The sequence below is a fragment of the Dasypus novemcinctus genome, chromosome 1, assembly GCF_030445035.2.
Source record: "Dasypus novemcinctus isolate mDasNov1 chromosome 1, mDasNov1.1.hap2, whole genome shotgun sequence".
NCBI classification, from domain to species: domain Eukaryota; kingdom Metazoa; phylum Chordata; class Mammalia; order Cingulata; family Dasypodidae; genus Dasypus; species Dasypus novemcinctus.
Window position 1 is genome coordinate 93,240,127 of NC_080673.1, and position 18,950 is coordinate 93,259,076.

General features: G+C 35.3%; 1 protein-coding gene across 1 annotated transcript in view; it reads left to right on the plus strand.

Annotated features, from left to right (window-relative positions):
• DKK2 (dickkopf WNT signaling pathway inhibitor 2) overlaps positions 1 to 18,602 on the plus strand; it is a 110,320-nt gene extending 91,718 nt beyond the window's left edge. Inside the window, exons 2-4 of the mRNA XM_004476199.4 lie at positions 12,198 to 12,348; positions 13,471 to 13,626; positions 16,219 to 18,602. Of these exons, the coding sequence (XP_004476256.1) occupies positions 12,198 to 12,348; positions 13,471 to 13,626; positions 16,219 to 16,469 (558 nt within the window). The 3' untranslated portion in view covers positions 16,470 to 18,602. The remainder of the gene's footprint in view (positions 1 to 12,197; positions 12,349 to 13,470; positions 13,627 to 16,218) is intronic.
• The last annotated feature ends 348 nt before the right edge of the window (positions 18,603 to 18,950 follow it).

The window sequence follows — 18,950 nt, forward strand, 5'->3', positions numbered from 1 at the left end:
AGAGAGGACTTCATGACTGCCTGTAGGCACAGAATGACAGAAAAACCATGAGAGGCTGAGAATGTGCTTGGAGGCTGGAATCAGGAAAACAGCCAAAACTGAAGCAATGAGGAGAGGGAGAGACAAGCTGTATGCTTGATAGCCCACAGTTACAACTAGGTAAGGCAGCATCTCTTGATGATGCCTTGGTTTAGATATTTTCACAGCCTTGGAATTGTAAGATTTTACCCTAATAAATTTCCATTATAAAAGCCAACCCATTTCTGGTATTTTTTCATTGGCAGCCTTTGGCAAACTAAAACACAGAGATAAAAGAGAATTTAGGTACACAAAGAATAAGTACAAAGTAAGCAGATTAAGAACTCAGTAGCACATGATCTATAACATTATACAGGAAATGAGAGGTGGTAACAGGGTACAAGTTCAAAGGGGCATTCAACTTTTAGCTGAGATTTGGGAAGTCAGCCAAGAAGGTTTCTCAGACATGAAGTAATGACCCAATCTCTGAATGATGAGTCAGAAATAATTCTGTTGATGAAGCGAATGGAGGAAGAGGGTTCTTGGCAGAGGAAAAATATCTACAAAGGCACAGACTCATGAAGGAGTGTGACTGACCAAGTGACGTGCAAGTGGTCTTGTGTGCACATGATGCAGGCCCTGGAGAGGGAGGGAGGGCACAGTGGAATTTTATGTCATGCGAAGAACAAAAGTGTTTTCTGGTCTTTTCTGTTATAATATAGATTCCTTCTTTTTAAACTTTTTATTGTGTTAAAATATATATAACACAAATCATTTTAACCATTTTTAAGTTTGCATTTTTGTGACATTAAGTATATTGACAATGCTGTGTAACATTTACCATTATTATCACCAGAATATTTGCATCATCCAAAACAGAAATTGGTACCAATCCAATAAATTTTAATGAAAGCAATTCTTTTAACAAAACTGTTGTTATTTATTTATTGAAAATCGAATTTTTATTATCTTTTTTAAAAGATTCATAGGCCACATAAAATGTTACATTAAAAAACATGAGGTTCCCATATCCCCACTTCCCACCCCCACCCCACTCCTCCCATATCAACAACCTCTTTCATCAGTGTGGCACATTCATTGCATTTGATGAATACATTTTGGAGCAGAGAATTTGTAGATTTATAGAAAAGTCATGTAAAAAATATAATGTTCCCGTATAACTCCCTATTGTTGACATTTTGCATTAGTATAGTAACTTTGTTATTACAATCCATGAAAGAATATTAAAATAGTACTATTAACTATAGTCTGCAGTTTATATTAGGTGTATTTCCTCAACTACCTCCCTGTTATTAGCACCGTGTACCACTGTCATGCATTTACTATATTTCATGAAAAACCACCCTTATACTTGTCCTATTAAGCCTAGTCCATCATCCACAACAGGGTTCATTGTGTTATGCAGTTCTGTGTTTTATCTTCTAACTTTCGTTCTGGTAACATACACATCCCCCAATTTCCCCTTTCAACTACAGTCAGATAAATGTTATAGTACTGTTAATTGCATTCAAAATAATGTGCTATGCTCATCACCAACTGTTTCCAAACATTTACAATCAAACTAAATATAATCCTGTTATATTTAACGTAATTTCTTTCTTAAGTTAAAAAAAGAAAGAAAGGACAGAATTTCATATAGCATTCTAAACACTGGATGTGAGGAAAGAAAATTTAAAAATTATGGGATTAGAGACTGACCCTAGCAAAGTTGTATAAAAACTCTATTAAACATATGGCTAATAATTTTGTTCTCTTTGGTTGCCTAGATTTCATATTAACAAAAATAGCACTTGAATTGCCTTGAGGCAGAACATATCTATCTTATTCCCTTGGAAGATCCTCACCTTCTTGACTGTACCCTACTTCTCTTTCCCACTCTCCCTTTCTCACTGCACATTTTTAAAGCCCCATACTTGCTGCAAAGGATGCTGGAATGTGACCCCAGACACAGAGTTGTTAAAGAGAGCCCAGTGAAGTACAACTGGGGATCTTTAACAATGAACAAAGGCCAACAAAAGAGGCAGCAGAAATACAGGGGAACACACACTTTGGATAGGTTGAAAGAACCAACGGATGGAAGGAAAGTTACTTAAACTGTGAGACATAATTTCATATTTTTCATTTAGTAACAAATCATCTGACCTCTCTTGCACTCTTGAGAATGTGCTTGTCATTACACCAAGGCAGATGTACTGGGTTGTGGGTGGTGGGAGTAGGGAACCAACATCTTCAGTGTATTCTCTTTGGGATTACTAACACATTGAGTATGTCATCACAAGATGTACCACATTTCTGAAGCTGAGATTTGAGCACCAGGTTCACAAACCAAAGGATCTGTCATCTGGCTCATAATTCCCTCCCTTTCCAATCCTCTAGCACAGAATTTAAATAGATTTTTTTGATAGAAATAAATTATAAGACAATGACCAATGTCTTTCTATACATGAGGTTGTTCATTAGATGTAAAATGTCCTTTGCTTTTTTGTGCTGACCTTTCCTTCAACAAAATAGGAATTGAAATAGGCTCTTTAGAGTAGGAAGTTGAGGAATAAGGCCATATAGTGACATATAGGTTATTTTTTGTAAAAGTGTTTTTATTTTAATAAACAACACACGGTCCTATAATTGTCCTCAGAAAGTGAAAATAAAAATATTCCAAGTTTGGACTTTTTAACCCAATCAGTTTATACATTTCTAAAATAGGTTAGTAGCCTTGACCACTGAAATTTCATTTGTCAGGATATCAAGCAACTATTCCACCAAGATACTCTAACTCTATCCTTACATTAGAGACTTGGAATGATTCAAACTCTTCCAATTTGTCATGATCTTCGGAAAGCAAAGATTGATTAGATTTACAAGAGTGCCTTTCATAAATTGCTATATGAGGTCTTACCTTATCAGCTGAACATTCCTTATACATGAAAATGAAACACTGGCAGGGAGCACAGACCCTTATCTATTTTACGAGTTTTATAAAGATTCTATTGAGATACCTATACAAGAAATAAGGTTAATAAATGGGAAAGCATAAGGATGTCAAAATAACATTACATGAAATAACTTTACTCCTTTCTCTTACTAACTGTCAAGTTAGTTTGTTCAAAGTCCAGGAGTTAAAGTCCTTCATCCTGTTCCAGATAGAACTTGCATCTTAGTCCTTCCATACCACAGGCAATACACAGTGTCATAGTGGTTCTAGTACAAAAGTTTTCTGACTTATTTTTTTCTTCCAAATGGTAGAAGCAAACTTAGGCAAGTTCTATGCTAAAATTGTGAACCACCTCTTCATCTTAGGTTTTTAATAAGAAGTTTTTTTCAGTCAAACTAATCTTTGTGGCTATCACTGTTAAGGAAATTTCTTGCTCCAACCCTCCAGGTAATCATTTTGGACCATGCTTCTTCTTAAGTCATTGCCTCTCCACACCAACACACCTGGAATAATAAAACACTGCCTGTCTTCTTGTTTACACCTCTAAACACAAATAGGAACAGTTTATATTTTTGAGTAATATTGATATAGGCCTTAATGTGTAAAACAGTAATTAAAATTCACTACATCACAGACTGAATATGGAGGAATATGTTTTTCTGTGCTTTTATCCATCTTCCAAAACATAAACAAGCAGTCTTTCAAATTTTACTGGCTTCCATCAGCTGTTTCCTCAAAATAAGACTAGAATGTGGTGAGTGACTATGTATTTCTTAGTGTGTCCAAATTCCTAGAGTAAATGAAAGAGAATTGTTAAAATTTGCACGTCCTATACTAAATGAAATCAGCCAAGACACAAAACATTGGTTCAAATAATTGTTTGAACAATACATTGCTTTCATATACGTGTGTGTATGTATATGTATGTATGTATATACAATTTGAATGTTGGTTTGAGAGTCTGATTGTTTTAGTTTCTTAAGCTGCTCAAAGCAGATACCATAATATGGGTTAGCAGTTTGAGGCCAGGGAAACATCCAAATCAAGGCATCATCAAGACCATGGTTATTTCCTAAATATCACCTGCGGTCACTCCCTGACTTCTCTGCCACATTGCAAAGCACATGGCAAAGCACAAGGCAGCAGCTGCTAAGCTCTCCTTTCTCTTTTAAGATTTGTTGACTTCAGTTTTTTGCTTCAGTGGCTTTTTCTAGATATTTTTCATCTTGTTTATAAAGGATTTAGGAATAAAATTAAGGTACAGCCTGAAAGATGAGGGTCACACCTTTACTGAAGCAGTCTCATCAATAGCTCCTATTTATAATGGATTTATACCCAGGGAATGGATTATATTTTAAAACATGTTTTTCTGGGGGTACATACAGCTTCAAATCACCACACTGATTCTGCTAATAAGGTGATTTTTATGGAACAAAACAGAAAAGTTTTAATCAAGAAACTTCTAACTGGTAACTTCTTGCCAAGAGCCTGGATTTGGGAAACCCAAGGTCTTATAAGCCTCCAAGTCTTCCTAATATGAAAATTAAGGGGCATGAGTTAGCAGGAATTGAGAAAGTTCACTTTGAATCCTATATCATAACTTGTTTTCAAAATTGTAGTAATTTTAATAGATAATACATTTGCCTAGATAAGGTTATAAAATGTTTAAAAGGATTTTACTTAGAAATCAAATTTTCCTCTTTCTTGTATTCTCAGGAACACTGAACTTCTTCCCGTGGGTAAATTTTGTATTTCTTGGGTATACTTCCTTAGATAACTTTGTTTACATATACATACATATGTCTATATTCACATGAATTTCATTTTGTAAGAGAAAAATGACAAACTCAAATCACATTTAAACTTATAAAATGTTTAGATTTTGGGCACAAATATTTAACAGCCTTGACTTATTCTATGATCATAAAGAATGTCCTTTCTAAACAATAGTTTTAAAGTATGTTGCTTTCCTATCTACCTGGGCATGTATTTTTTAATTTTAAATATGTGATTTTCATGGAAAAGAGATTTTTGATGCTATACAAATAATAGAAAATAATAAACGCACATCTTCTATTTATCATGCTTGATATGGGGAGGGTGAGTAATTGTTTTGTAAAGACCCACAGGATACAAGATGCAAAGCCAACCACAAGGCTCTGCCTTGCCAACAACACACAGGTGTACACCACATGAGAATATGAAACAATCCAGCCTTAATGCAAGTGTTGACAGTTCTGAGTCCACACTGTTCCTCCCAAAGTATACTGGTGTGTTTGTTAAATATTTTACTTTACTTTTTTATATAGCTTTAAAAAAGTCTCCTTAAACACAGTGGCTAAGTTCTAAGAGTGAAGATGAACCTTCGTGGAAATAGTTGTTGTCAGTGAGTCTCTTACTTGACTCAATTTGTTGTCAGGGAATCAATCCCCTACTTGGACTCATGTCTTTCTGGGAGATGATTTTGAGTCCATACCGAAGAGACCAGGCATGATCTATATGACCTATGCACAGGATGTATCATTAATTCTTGCAACAATTCTATAAAGCAATGTTTCCACAGCTTACCTTATCATAAGAACAATGAGGCAGGGCTTACTAAAATTCAGATTTCCTAAACTGCTTTCAGTTCTACAGAATTAGAAACTCTAGGAAAAGGAGTCAGTGAATAAGAGTTTTCAAAGAAATTCCATGGGATTTTTATTATTAGATAAATTGGGAAAATTGCTGTAAGATAGGAGTTATATTCATTTTATCAAGGAGGAAACTAAGACTCAGTTAAGTAATTATCTAGGGTCATACAACAAATTAACTTTGGAGGCATAATTCAATTTCCAGTATAACTCCAAAATTCTTCCTACCATGTTACTCTTCTGAGGATCATAAGGTCAGGCAAACTTTTAAAACTACAGTGAAAAATTTTATTAAAGACGTTTCAATCCATTCAATCCTATATTTGGAACTGATCTTAAAATTGTGCCGTTTCTTCCTTTGTTATGTTGAAGACAATTGCACTCAACCAATCACAGAATTATAAAGGGCTTTATAATTATACGTGGAGAATAGAGAACTCTAGCCACTGTTTCAAACCACTTCCCGCGATGCTGCTTCTTGAGCATGGGAGAGAAGTCGTTGTCACATATAGTCCAGATGAGGGGAACATGGGTCAAAACAAACTAAGTAATCAAAAGCCAGGTGAACCACATAGTTTAGATTTCTCTAGGTGCTGAGACCATATGGAAAGTGTTAGCTCTCTCCATTCACAAAACCATCCATAACAATAATATACATATTACAGTTGAGGATGTGGTCTATGTACAAAGAAGGGAATTCCTTAGAATCTCCTTCTGTTTAATGATTACATAGAAGAGTGTGGGGCAACCCAAGTTAGAAAAGACCTTGCCTTTATTTCTTAGAATTCTTGTATCTTAGGTTTTAAGTGAGGATTTCTGAATACATTAGGCAAGTTAATAAACCACTGGAAAATATCCGTCATACCTAATTTATACTCCAAATGGTGGTAGTTGAAAGGCTCTAAACTTTGAATTTTTATATCAAAACTAAATGTCTAAACACTTTAGTCTATAAACTGAAAGTATGTAGTATGTACTCAAATTGAGTGCACAGCATGGTTTTAAGAGAATCAATTTCCAGATTTTCAACTTCCATGTGTTTTTCCTAAAATTACCTAAAATTACCTGGGAGTATGACAGAAATTACAATGTCTTCTGCCATTTTATGAAAAAGGAAAAAAAAAAGGCAAAACCTTCATGCATTCCCAATCATAATATTCTGCATTAGCCAAAGGTACAAAAACCTTTTGGATGAGAAAATAAAATTTAGAATATGGGCTTTAACAAAGACATTCTTAAACCTACAAGGATCCTTTTTTCTCGTGTCTTATTCTTAATTCTTTAGAAGTAAATCTCAGCCCTAGTTGGAAAGTTGTGATTATAGAACACCAAACCAGTGGAGATTGACTTGTATCAACTATACCTGAATATTTCCCTGACTGCCTCATTTTTTCAAGAAAAAAACAAACAATGGATAAATATATTAGGATTTGCTTCAAGATCTGTATGAATTGATCAATATGGTGGTCAAAAGTTATTTTATTGAATTGTATCAAATTACAGTAAACTTGTTTATAGGACATCTGGCAGTCTTTATTTTTATTAATACAAACTTAAACTTCTGGAAATTTTAGATGTCAAATATGTGAAAGGATATGAGTTTTTCAAAATTATTTAAGAGTTACATAAGCAAAACATTTGTAGATAGAACTGGTTTATAATTTGAAGCTCAATAAATAAATGTTGAATAAATACTTACTGAATGTTAAACGGATACTCATGCAGCTGCCTTATGAAACCTATAGCTACACATCCAAAACACAAAATATCTGAACTTTTTCCCTCAAATTTAATGTAGCTCTAGCCTCCTGACCATATGTTCACGAATCCTTAAGATGTATTTTGTACATCCCAAGCCCCTAGAGGTAATTATGGACAAAGGAAAAGATCAGATCGCATAGCCTTTGTCATGTAGTATGTAACTGTGCACTAGCCAGATACTTATATGTCCCTGCACCTTCTGCAGTTGTAATTTTAGCATTTGATTTTGAAATGACTGCCTTGAAGAGTAGCATGTCTTGTGTGTCCATGGTCATGAACTTCTATCATGTGGAATGCCATGTCAAAGGAAATTAATCTTTTCTCTAAGAGCAGTGGAGAAGCTGATTGGATCTGGTTCCCCAAGTGTAACTTCCAACCTTCTGATATACTCAGACAACCCGCTTATGGTCCAGTCCCCAGCCTTTTGCTGCTACCTCTCTCTATCCTCTCGCCTCAAATGTTTTTCATTCCCACAGCTGGGTCATCCCCTGCAGGCTTTCTTCTTCCTACCCAGCTGATGACGTTTTTCTGGCTCCAGAAAACTTCCGTGATTTTTCACGAACAGTGCTGCTTGTGGGAACAAGGGACCGTCCCGAATAAACCACCACCAACAAAACTAGGACGGTCTTGAAGAATCCAGATGGATGGTCATCCCACATGAATACTTCGTTTCTCTTCTTTTCTCCCCCATTATTAAATAGGAACAACTTTTCTGAAAACTTGGTAAACTCAGTGGCCATGGGTCTATTCAATGGTCAGTACTGATGGGATACCTGAAACACTTTTTCTCATTTCATTTTTTATAGGGAAATTATTACCTCATTTCAACATTTGTATGTTCTAGGTGATGGTAAGTTTTGAACCAATAAATCTTTTCTCCCTGCAATTTTGAGAATAATTGAAAAAAAAAACCCAGTCAAAATAAGATGTATAATTGCATTTAATTTTACTGTGCTCTTTAGAATATTATTTCATTATCATTTTTGCATGAAGAGCGTCTCTTATAATTCTAATTTACATTGAGTTTAAGTGGAGATAAAACTGTTGTAGAGAAATGGAATGAAGAATTGTTTACAGACTTGTCAGTGTTTTCTGCCAGTGTTCTATTTTTCTAACAGCTGCAGCAGACATGATGTTGGTATTTGGAGGCTTCTAGAAAAGAGATGTGGCCAAGTTTATTTTTCTAATATCTAAATTCAGCATCTAGGTCATCATTCAAGTACCTTATCTAAGAGTGTGTTACACCCTTATTCTTAAATGTGCTTAATTGTGACAGAAAGGCAGATCAGGGCTGAGGACTCCCAAGCCCTTATCTTTAAACAAACCTTGCTTTGAAGAAGTTACTTAACCTCACTTCAGTTCAATAGTAACATTTTAAATAATGATTCCAAATTATCACAGAAGGAATGGACTTTAAAAATAAATCTTTTGTGCCAAGAAGAAACAATCATTTCTGATAAACTTTAATTTCAAGTTGTGTCCAAAGTCTTCACTCTTTTTAGTTCATGTTGTGGTTGTAGTGATAACTAGCACTCCTATTTGTGGAAACCATTCTGTTTTTAGGCCAGAAATGGGGTTGGACAAACTTTGTTTTTTGGCCCAATTACAGACAGCTCTTTTACATTTTTAATTTATGGCCAATCATCTGCTATTATTACACATCTCTAATTCATCTCCTAACTATGACTGAGGTTGAGTAATGAATGCCCATGCATCAAGATGAGCATCCCCGGATCAGCACACAGCTGATTTTCTAATTTGATTGTGGAACATTTGATTATGAGACAGGCATGCTAAGATCTTTCCCCAATTCTTTCACTCTATTCCTAGCAGCCTTCCATATGGCCTGTCAGTGTACCTTAGAAAAAGAGAGAAAAGATTTCTAACCTGTTCACTACAGTTCAATGAAGAGCCATCAAAAAAAAAAAAAAAAAATCCACCATTAATAATTTTCATAGTAATTTAAAAAATTGACCATCTTAGTCACCAGCAGAATAAGTAGTAGGGAAACATTTCATTGTTTTTGTTACATGAAAACTTAGACCACTTTCTGTTTGTCACAAAGCCATTATCAAACGGAACCAAGGACAGACTTTGGAACCCGAAGTAAATAGAAAATAAAGATTTTCTATGTGGAAGTTTCTGAATGGCTCTTGTATTAGTGATTGCAATTCCCATTAACTGTATTTTCATTGTTAGTCATCACTTCATCAAAGTCCATTCCATAACTGTTCTTAATCATGTGTCCCTCATTATCTCTCTTTTTGGCCTACTATGTTACTATTCCTAGACAAGTTAAAGGGGTTAGTGTAAGAAACGATCCAATGGCAAACTGCAGAGACTGCACACTTGAGTTGAAAAATGTCTGTTTCAAAACATTTTAGTGAAAAATAATGCATTAGATTAAAAATATGAGAACTACAATAATGGGTCAGATCCATATTTCCTCATGCTCTATATTTTCTTGCTAATCCTCATGCCAAGACAAGATTTGCGATTAAGTAAAACTGTGCTGGGGAATATTGATTTCATAACATGAGGCATGACCCAAATATCACTTACTTTAACTAAATCCTGCTTTAAACCAATTTATCTACTCTCCTCTTGAAATCACTCAAATATAAAGGCTGTTTATTGAAGTCAGTAGTTCCATAAGCTTATAAGAAGCTGCATAATTTAACCTAGCATTTCAATTCTCATAAATATATTTCTTAAAATTTCAAAAAAATTCAAATACAGTGTCCTGGGACTTCATTCCAAGTCCAAGTTCACTTTATCTAAAATCTTCAGTTTTTTAAAACACATTTCCTATATTATTTCTTTGTCTGCATCATTTCTACCTCAAGCTAATTAAAAGATATATTGGAGCATAATAAAACTACACGTCCTGTATATATATTCTGACTTAGACAAAGTGAGCGTCCCTCTTTAAAAACTGAATTTTTTGTGAGAATTTTACTGTGATCTCATTCATATAACTGGACTCGTGTACATTTTGCTTTTTCTAATATCATTTGTATCATTGATGTACCTTCTCCATTTTTCTGCTTAAATGAATTACTTTTAGAAAACAACTTGTTCTCTACCACATAGATTATTTTTAGGGATGGAGCCAAGTATTATTCCATATTCAGAATCCCTTGAAGATCTGTTGCTTGAGTTGTAAATTGCACATGTTTAGGTGGTGTATATTTCTGTTGAAAGAATATGTCCTCTTTTTTGAGCAAGGGAAGAAAACTTAAGACATCAAATGATCCTTAGGAAACAATTGGTGAAATAAATGTAAATGAATCAGAAACATGTGAGTTGTATTTCAATTAAAATTAATTGATTTAAATATGAAGGGGATAAAGTGCCTGGGGGAAAAGAGTGTGGTAAGGCAGGAAGTGGCATTTGTTTTTTGTTTTCATTAGTCTGTGAATCTTGAAAAAGCAACTAATACTTTGAATTAAATCTCATTCAGATTCTCTTGACTAAATTACAAAATGGACAATGATATGCAAATTCGTTGCAAAGCTTTATCTGGCTCCAATTAAAAAGCATGCATCAAATATTGCTACTGTGCAATCTTTCAAAAGCAATATTTCAATTTGAAGTTAGTGCTTTTTAAATGTCATTCTTTTAAGGCTAAACAGTAACTTTAAACGATAAACATGTATTTTCCCACAGAACACACTTGTAATGTTTCAAACTCACACATCAACTTCATATTTAATTTCTCTTTTTAACTGAAAATGACCAGATCCAAGTGGAAAACATGTGAGGGTGACTGTGTATACATATACATACTAGATGGGCAGAGGGAGAAGAGGCGATGGAAGAAACAGAAAATGAAAGGAGAGAAAAAAGGGGGAAAGAATAACCAACACCGGCAGAGTTTGACCACCAATCCTAATTTCATAAGTAAAGCAGTCAAATCTCACTGATTACTTGAGGGTCACAAAAGTTTTATCCCTTAGTTTTGTATTCACATCATTTAGGCTTGCTTAAAAATGACTGGGAAAAAAAAGATTTTCATCACTCTGAAAATCAGAAAAAACAATCAACTAAAAAAGAGGCTTGTAAATAAGTCTTTGTCTCAAAGCGCCTTGAAATATGAATAAGTTTGATGTATATTGTGACCTTCTAGTTTCTCAGACTCTGTCTCTGAAAATGGACATTTTAAAAGTCCCCAAAACTTCCAAGAGGCAAAGAATACCTAATTGGAGCACATACTTTATTTTTTTTAAATAATATGTAACAATACTTTAAGTAGCCTTTTGGTCATCTAACTTGGTAGAGAAATGCATGAACAACAGTCCTTTCTGTATAAGCTGCAGGTGCAGTAGCCTGTTGGGCTATTTTTGCTTCTTGAGAACATGATGCTCTAAATTGAGTTTAGCATCTCTGACCACTCAGAACTCTGCTGCTGTACATTGCCTTGTTTGGAATGAGGATGCTGCTCCTTGATTTCTTTGTGCCAAATAGTTCACTGCCTCAAACTGGTTCTTCTCCTTGTTCCCCATAGGCAGGAATTGTGAGGAGTCACTCTTAAAATATTTGTTTCATGTTTCGGAAGGAGCATAGTTTTTTCCAGAGTTATTTATCCATTCCCTCATCCTCAACAACAAAATCGAAATCCTAATTCCAAAGTTGTTTCAATGATGATATATGAATAGTGTTGACTTTTTCTTTATCTTTGTCACTATCAACACTCAATATTGGCCCCTATACAGGGTCTATGTTCAGAATATTATTTACATTGGTATATTTCCATTTCCACAATAATTTTTCATCAGTGTTACAGATCTTATATACTTTGCTTTTCCTGTTGTTGCTTTACTTCATGATAGGCCTACCCTTGTAGCAGTGATAAGGAATGTGAAGTTGGAAGATATTGCCACAGTCCACACCAAGGATCATCAGCCTGCATGGTGTGTCGAAGGAAAAAGAAGCGCTGTCATAGAGATGGCATGTGTTGCCCTGGTACCCGCTGCAATAATGGTGAGCAATCTCCCCATGTATTGATAGGTTCTTTCTTTACATGTAAGAAGCCTGCATTGCAAGTGAGACTCATTTCTCCTTAGTCAGATTTCCTGAAGTATAGGGAGAACTTCAGGACTAGCAAGAGTTAGATTATGGGTTAAGTGTGTGGGAGTGACCTGGATTACCTCCCATCACATAGTTTTCCTTCTGAATGTTATGAGCTATGCTGATCTAGGGGTTGCCATATGGAAGCATTGCATATAAATAGCTACATGTTTTATTTCACCAAGCACATAAGTGGATACATGCAAAAGAACCAAAGAAAGGAATCTGTTGAAATTTCGAAATGCAGTTTGAGTACCTCTTCCAGTTTCATACCTTTGCTCTTAAACTCTAGGCCTCTTCTTTAGAAGGCTCCACTTGTGATGATGGCATGATGGGTTTCTCCAAAAAAAGACACAGAATGCCATCCTCCTCAGCCTTTGCATAAGCATAGCTCCAACCAATCTCAGTGAATTTATAGGGAGGCAATTCTGCATTAATGAGGGAATGGAGCAATCACAGACAACACATGATAAAAACATTAAATCATAGCAGAAAGTAATCAGACACATATGTTCAGTGACATGAAACATCATTAAACTCATTATTTCCATGCCTAATCCTGACCTATGAGTATAGCCCTACTGTGAATACTTTTGGACTGGTGGTAAATGGAAGAACACTTCACATTATCAGAGTTGTTTACAGTGTAGACTAGGATTGTAAGGTTGATTGAGCTAAAGTAATCTGGATCCTGAGGATAGATCTCTGATCAGATCATTTAAAGACGACTAGCTAATATTAATTTAGTTCTTTATTATGTCATTTTTCTAAGCACTTTGCATGTATTCATAATGACCCAAGGAAGTTGATTCTGTTTTAATTCTTATATTTGTTCAAGCTCACTTGTTCTTTAGAGAGCCAGGATTCACTTCAAAGACGCCTGGCTTCAAATCCAAACTATTTATACTCATTCTCCATAAGCAATGGATGGATGGATGTACAGAGGAATGACTACATGCTTCACATCAGAATAAGAGTTGGATAAATACCACACTGAGGAATTGAATTAGTCTAATCTCTTGCATGAATCCCCAGGTATCTGCATCCCGGTCACTGAGAGCATCTTGACTCCTCACATCCCAGCTCTGGATGGCACTCGGCACAGAGATAAAAACCACGGTCATTACTCAAACCACGACTTGGGATGGCAGAATCTAGGAAGACCGCACTCCAAGATGTCACACATAAAAGGTAGAGCTATCTGTACTACTAAATTTATTTTTTTTCTTGTTTGATAATGAAGCAACAGAAAAATCTAGGGAATTAATCCTCTGATTTTTAAGGGGAAAAGTTACAAGGAAGCTACTTCAATGGTGAGATTTTAACAAAAATGATTAATTCCTACTTTTGAGGATGCAAGAGGTTTCTGAGAGATCTTAAAATTCTAGAAAATATATCTCAGGAGAATTGCAATACCCTGATCAGCTGTGCCATTGTCTAAACAGACAAAATTCATACATAAAATTTAGAAGAAACCTACTCTACAAGCATTTTGGTCTTGTATACAAGGAAAAAGCATTCCAAAAAATTAAGGAAGAGTTTACTAGTATATGATTTACTGGTAAAGATCCCTAATCTTTTGAAACTTTTTCTCACCTTTGCACATTCAGAAACTTTATTTCACTAAACAAGCACAATTTATTAATCATAAACCAATCTACCAAAAATAACTGATATTTTAGTAGGATTATGTATGGCCATACAATTACTTTTAGTGTCAAAATATTTGGGAGACCTAGTCGCTATTAGTAAAATTTTGAAAGCACAAAACTATGTAGTCTAAGGAGTTCAATAGTTTTAAAGGAGAGCTTTCCCAAGTGTATTCTGTAAAATACTACTCATTCAAGATATTCTGCAAATAAAAGTGCTCTTTGGTCTTCTAAGTTTTGTAATAATGCATCACCCTCTTTTTGAAACTTTATAATAAAGATTGGTATAGAGAAAGCTCTGAGGATTACAGCAATGAGGAGAATTGGTTAGCTTTTTCATTTTTAATGTGATATAGTTCCCTCCTGCACCCCCCCCCCAATGGCTCCCTCATCTGTCTGTTCATTGTGTCAGCTCACTGTGTCTGCTGATTGTCTCTGCTTATTGTGTCTGCTTATTGTGTCTACTTGTTGTCTACTCTTCTTTTTAGGAGGCACAAGGAACCAGACTTGAGACCTCCCTTGTGGGAGGCAGGCATGCAACAACTTGAACAACATCCACTCCCCTAATGTTTTTTTAATGCTGTATTTTCCCTGCTTGTTTGACCACTGAACCATTTCCCCACATATTCATGTCCTACAAAGCTAATGCTCTGTAGTATATCTGACCTGTTTTTCTGTTCTGAAACACTAGTAGTCACATAGATAGTGCTGAAGAGATTAACAGTAATTTCTCTTCAGTTACCCTTTGTTTCTACTCTCTGAAAGTCTAAGTCTTTTCCCATGTCTCCTATTTCTTTTCCACCAAATTCACATACATTTGTTATTACAACAGTGTCCTTCTTTATTCCAGCTGATATCTATGTCACAGTACAGTTCCAAATTTACTAATTATTTTTATTTAATTTTTCTTATAATTTTCTGATGATAGGAAAGAATCTTACACTGATGACTAGTGAGTTGTGTCCATATGACACAATTGGTCATCCAGGTCATCCAGGATGACAGAATTTTAGAAAAGACATTGTACACTATGGCCCAAAAGTCCAATCTGCCCTGCCACCTGTTTATGTGAACAGTGTTTTACTGGAACACAGACATGCCTGTTCATGTACGCATTCTGCCTGGCTGCTTTTGCAATGTAATGGCAGGGCCGAGGCATTGAAAACCTAAAATATTTACTATCATTTTCCAAAAAAAATTTGCTGATCCCTACTTTGGACAGATTACAGCCCAACTGTGATGGGTGGGTGTTAGTTGCTGGCTTACTCTTTTGTTCTAAATAAAATACCCAGATTTGTGACAGCATTTTTTTTTTTTAATAATGTATCCCTTTACCTGTTAAGACCCCTCCCCCCATGAATTATTTGCCCTTTTTTTCCTGTGCTCCAGACTCAGCATTTCCCAGGCTCCCTTCTGTCTGGATGTGGCCACAGTGGGATGTTGAAACATAGAAGTTAACAAGCCAGTGTATTCCCCCATTTTACCTGCTCAGGTAGCGTTTCTGGCTCAGTGGCTTCAGCTGCTGCCAGATAGGCCTGTTAGGATTACAGTCTTGGCTCATGATTGTAGTTTCGGGATTTGACCCTCTGGTCTCAGTGTGATAATGATGTGCTGTCATGCTAATCTCTGGGTGGCCTTGCCATCCTCTGATACTTCTTACCTCTATCACTAATTGTGTGACCGAATCTCTGCATTAAATGGGAGCTTCCATTTTCCTGGCTGGACACTAATACATGGTCTCAGGATTCCCTGAGAATTTTACCCTTCTCCTTCAATTAGAGATTTTTTCAGACCTTCCCAGAAGATATCTACTCAACTAATTTGAAAATACTCACCTAGTAGGAAAAAAATGATCAGAGAAATATCTAAAAAGCAGACCTTGACAAAGGAAAGAAAAGATAAAAAACAAAGTAAAGAGAAGATAGACTTGATATTCAGACCCCAAATATTGGAAATAAATAATAATGGATTTGAGAGATGAGATGATGATATAATGAGTTATGAATCTAAGACCTTCCATTATAAATGGCAAATCATGAAGGGTAGTATAAGTAAAAATATTTTATGTACTTCTGATTTCAAAGAATTTTTTTTAGAGTGTCGTGGTAATGGCTTTTGGTTGTCATTTCTGTAGGGCATGAAGGAGACCCCTGCCTGAGATCGTCAGACTGCATTGAAGGGTTTTGCTGTGCTCGTCATTTCTGGACCAAAATCTGCAAACCAGTACTCCATCAGGGAGAAGTCTGTACCAAACAGCGCAAGAAGGGCTCTCATGGGCTGGAAATCTTCCAGCGGTGTGACTGTGCAAAGGGCCTGTCTTGCAAAGTATGGAAAGATGCCACCTATTCCTCCAAAGCCAGACTCCATGTGTGTCAGAAAATCTGATCACTGATGGGGAAGAGCAACACTAGCAGACTGTGAATTTGTGTATTTAATGCATTATAGCATGGTGGAAAATGAGGGTTGGAACTCATAAGAAGATCTAAAATGAGGCGAATGATATAGTACAGGTCACATAAAGAGAGAGAAAAAGGAAATGAGTGATTTAGAATGGGTGACAAATGCAGTGCAACCAGTGTATTTCTATTTTGCAAATTTTTTATGTAAATAATGTATACATTTGTGGAAATGCCATTATGAAAAAGCACATGATGGAATTAACTGACAGATAACTTTTGACTCTGGAAGTTTAGATGGTGCTGGAGGATAGGTTTCTTTCAGGTTGCTGATTTCCTATAAAAATAACCAAAAAGCCATATTTCTATTCAAAGTTGTAGTTTAACAAAATATTCTTCTTCCAGTATACTTTGACATACAATAGGCTTTACAATGTGAAAAGAGTTGGTGAACAGGGAGTGAAAGATTGGATCATAGTTAATTTGCAACATAAAGTCACTTATTCATTTGGAACACTATTTCTACTATCCAATTAAAGACTTTGGTAGGTGGGAAAAAAAGCTGTCAAAACTCTCCAAATAATTTCCAATTAATGGCAGGTCTTTTATCAAGGACTTTGGGGTTAAAAAGCATTTTTCCTCAATCTGCTTATTCCCATTTTTCAAAAATTTAATTTCACCAGTAATTAATAAGAACTGGCAAAAAACAAAAACAAACAAAAAACCCGAACTCATTCAGATGTAAAAGGAAATCATTGATCTCTTGACTGTATGCAATTCCTACCCTGAATATTTTTTATTTACCAAATTATAGCCAATAATTGTGGATAACATAGCATAGCACAGAGCAGAATTTTCAGATTGCCAAAAATTTCAAGATCCCCAAAATGTCTAGGAATTAAGGCTAACGGAAAGATCATTAATTTGTAAAGCTCTGGCAAATCCCTATATTTTCATGGAATTAGACTGACAAATACCTTTATTATTTACATACTTTGTAGTATAATTGGGTAAAGCTGATAATAGAGACTTGAGCTTTACCTGTCCTTCATTCAGTCACAGCAAGGAAGTGGGGAAAACTTTGTATCCACATTAGGACAACATGTCACTCTTATGTCTGAAACACATGCTGACTCTTTGACTACTTTGAACCCAGAGTACACAGACTAAATGGAAATAATTCACTATCACAACATTTACTATGGAGATAAATTTAATAGGAGATTGGTTACCCTTATTATCCTCAAAAGTTTTATTTTGTATTTTTGAGGTCCTAAAATAATTTTAATATGAGGAGGTCTCATGAGATGGACTTCCAAGGAAGACAGTGAAGTAAGGTTCTATTGCCCACCATAAGCTTCTGACTGCATCATTCTCCTGCTGCAACAGCCGTTTTATTGCCAAAGATATATTTTATGCCTTCTGCATTCACTAAGGTTAAAAAATATAAATGAAATAACTTGCAATATCTTCATATTGCTAACCTATAGAAACCATAGTTTCTAAATTCCTTGAAACCACCTTATTACCTTTTTATTCAGTTCTAAATATTATGTCTAGAGCATAAAAAGGTTTATCTAATAACTGTTAATTTTGACTTTTTCTTTTATAAACAAGTCACTCCTTAATTTTCTTTCACTTAAACCCCATTTGCTGTCCAAATTCATTTCTCCCAGTAGAAATTGAACCTGTGCCTGAATATCTATTAAGAATTTCAGCTTCCTACACCCATTTACATTTACTAGGATGATGAAGATTTATACTTTCCCCACATGTTGGCTAAAAAATAAATTATGAGCTAACCTACCCAAGAACCAAAGTCTCTACAAACTGATTTTTATGAGCTTGGAGACGCGAAAATGGAGCATTTCAGCCAAGCATTTCCTATAAAGCAATTACATTTTCAATCTGGGTTCTGAGTTATTCCCCTTATGTTCACCCATCAAAAATTATTATTTTGAAATAATTTATTTACAGGAAATGTTAATGAGATGTATTTTCTTATAGAGATATTTCTTACAGAAAGCTTTGTAGCAGAATATATTTGCAGCTGTTGACTTTGTAATTTAGGGGAAATGTATAATAAGATAAAATATATTAAAATTTCTCTTCCAAAAAATGACTACAAATTTCCCTGTGTTTGTTTATGGGGAGGATGTTCATAGAATCATAAATACCTGGAGTTGAGTTTGACTTGGTCAATTTGACCACATCACCAAGGCAGTGTACTGTTACTTAAGATAGGTTATTTACTATCAGGACAGCTAAAATTATTAGAAAGTTATTTTTTTCATTAACCAAACTATTACAGCTTGTGATTTCTTCCCATTTATCCTTAATTTGCCTTCTGGAATGTCTCAGAAAAAGGGCTCTACACAAACTTCTTTAGTAGCAAATGGAGACTAGCTTAGTCACCTGGCCTGAAGAATCTCAAACCCTCCTCCTGGGAAGGGGTCTTTACTCTGCAGCC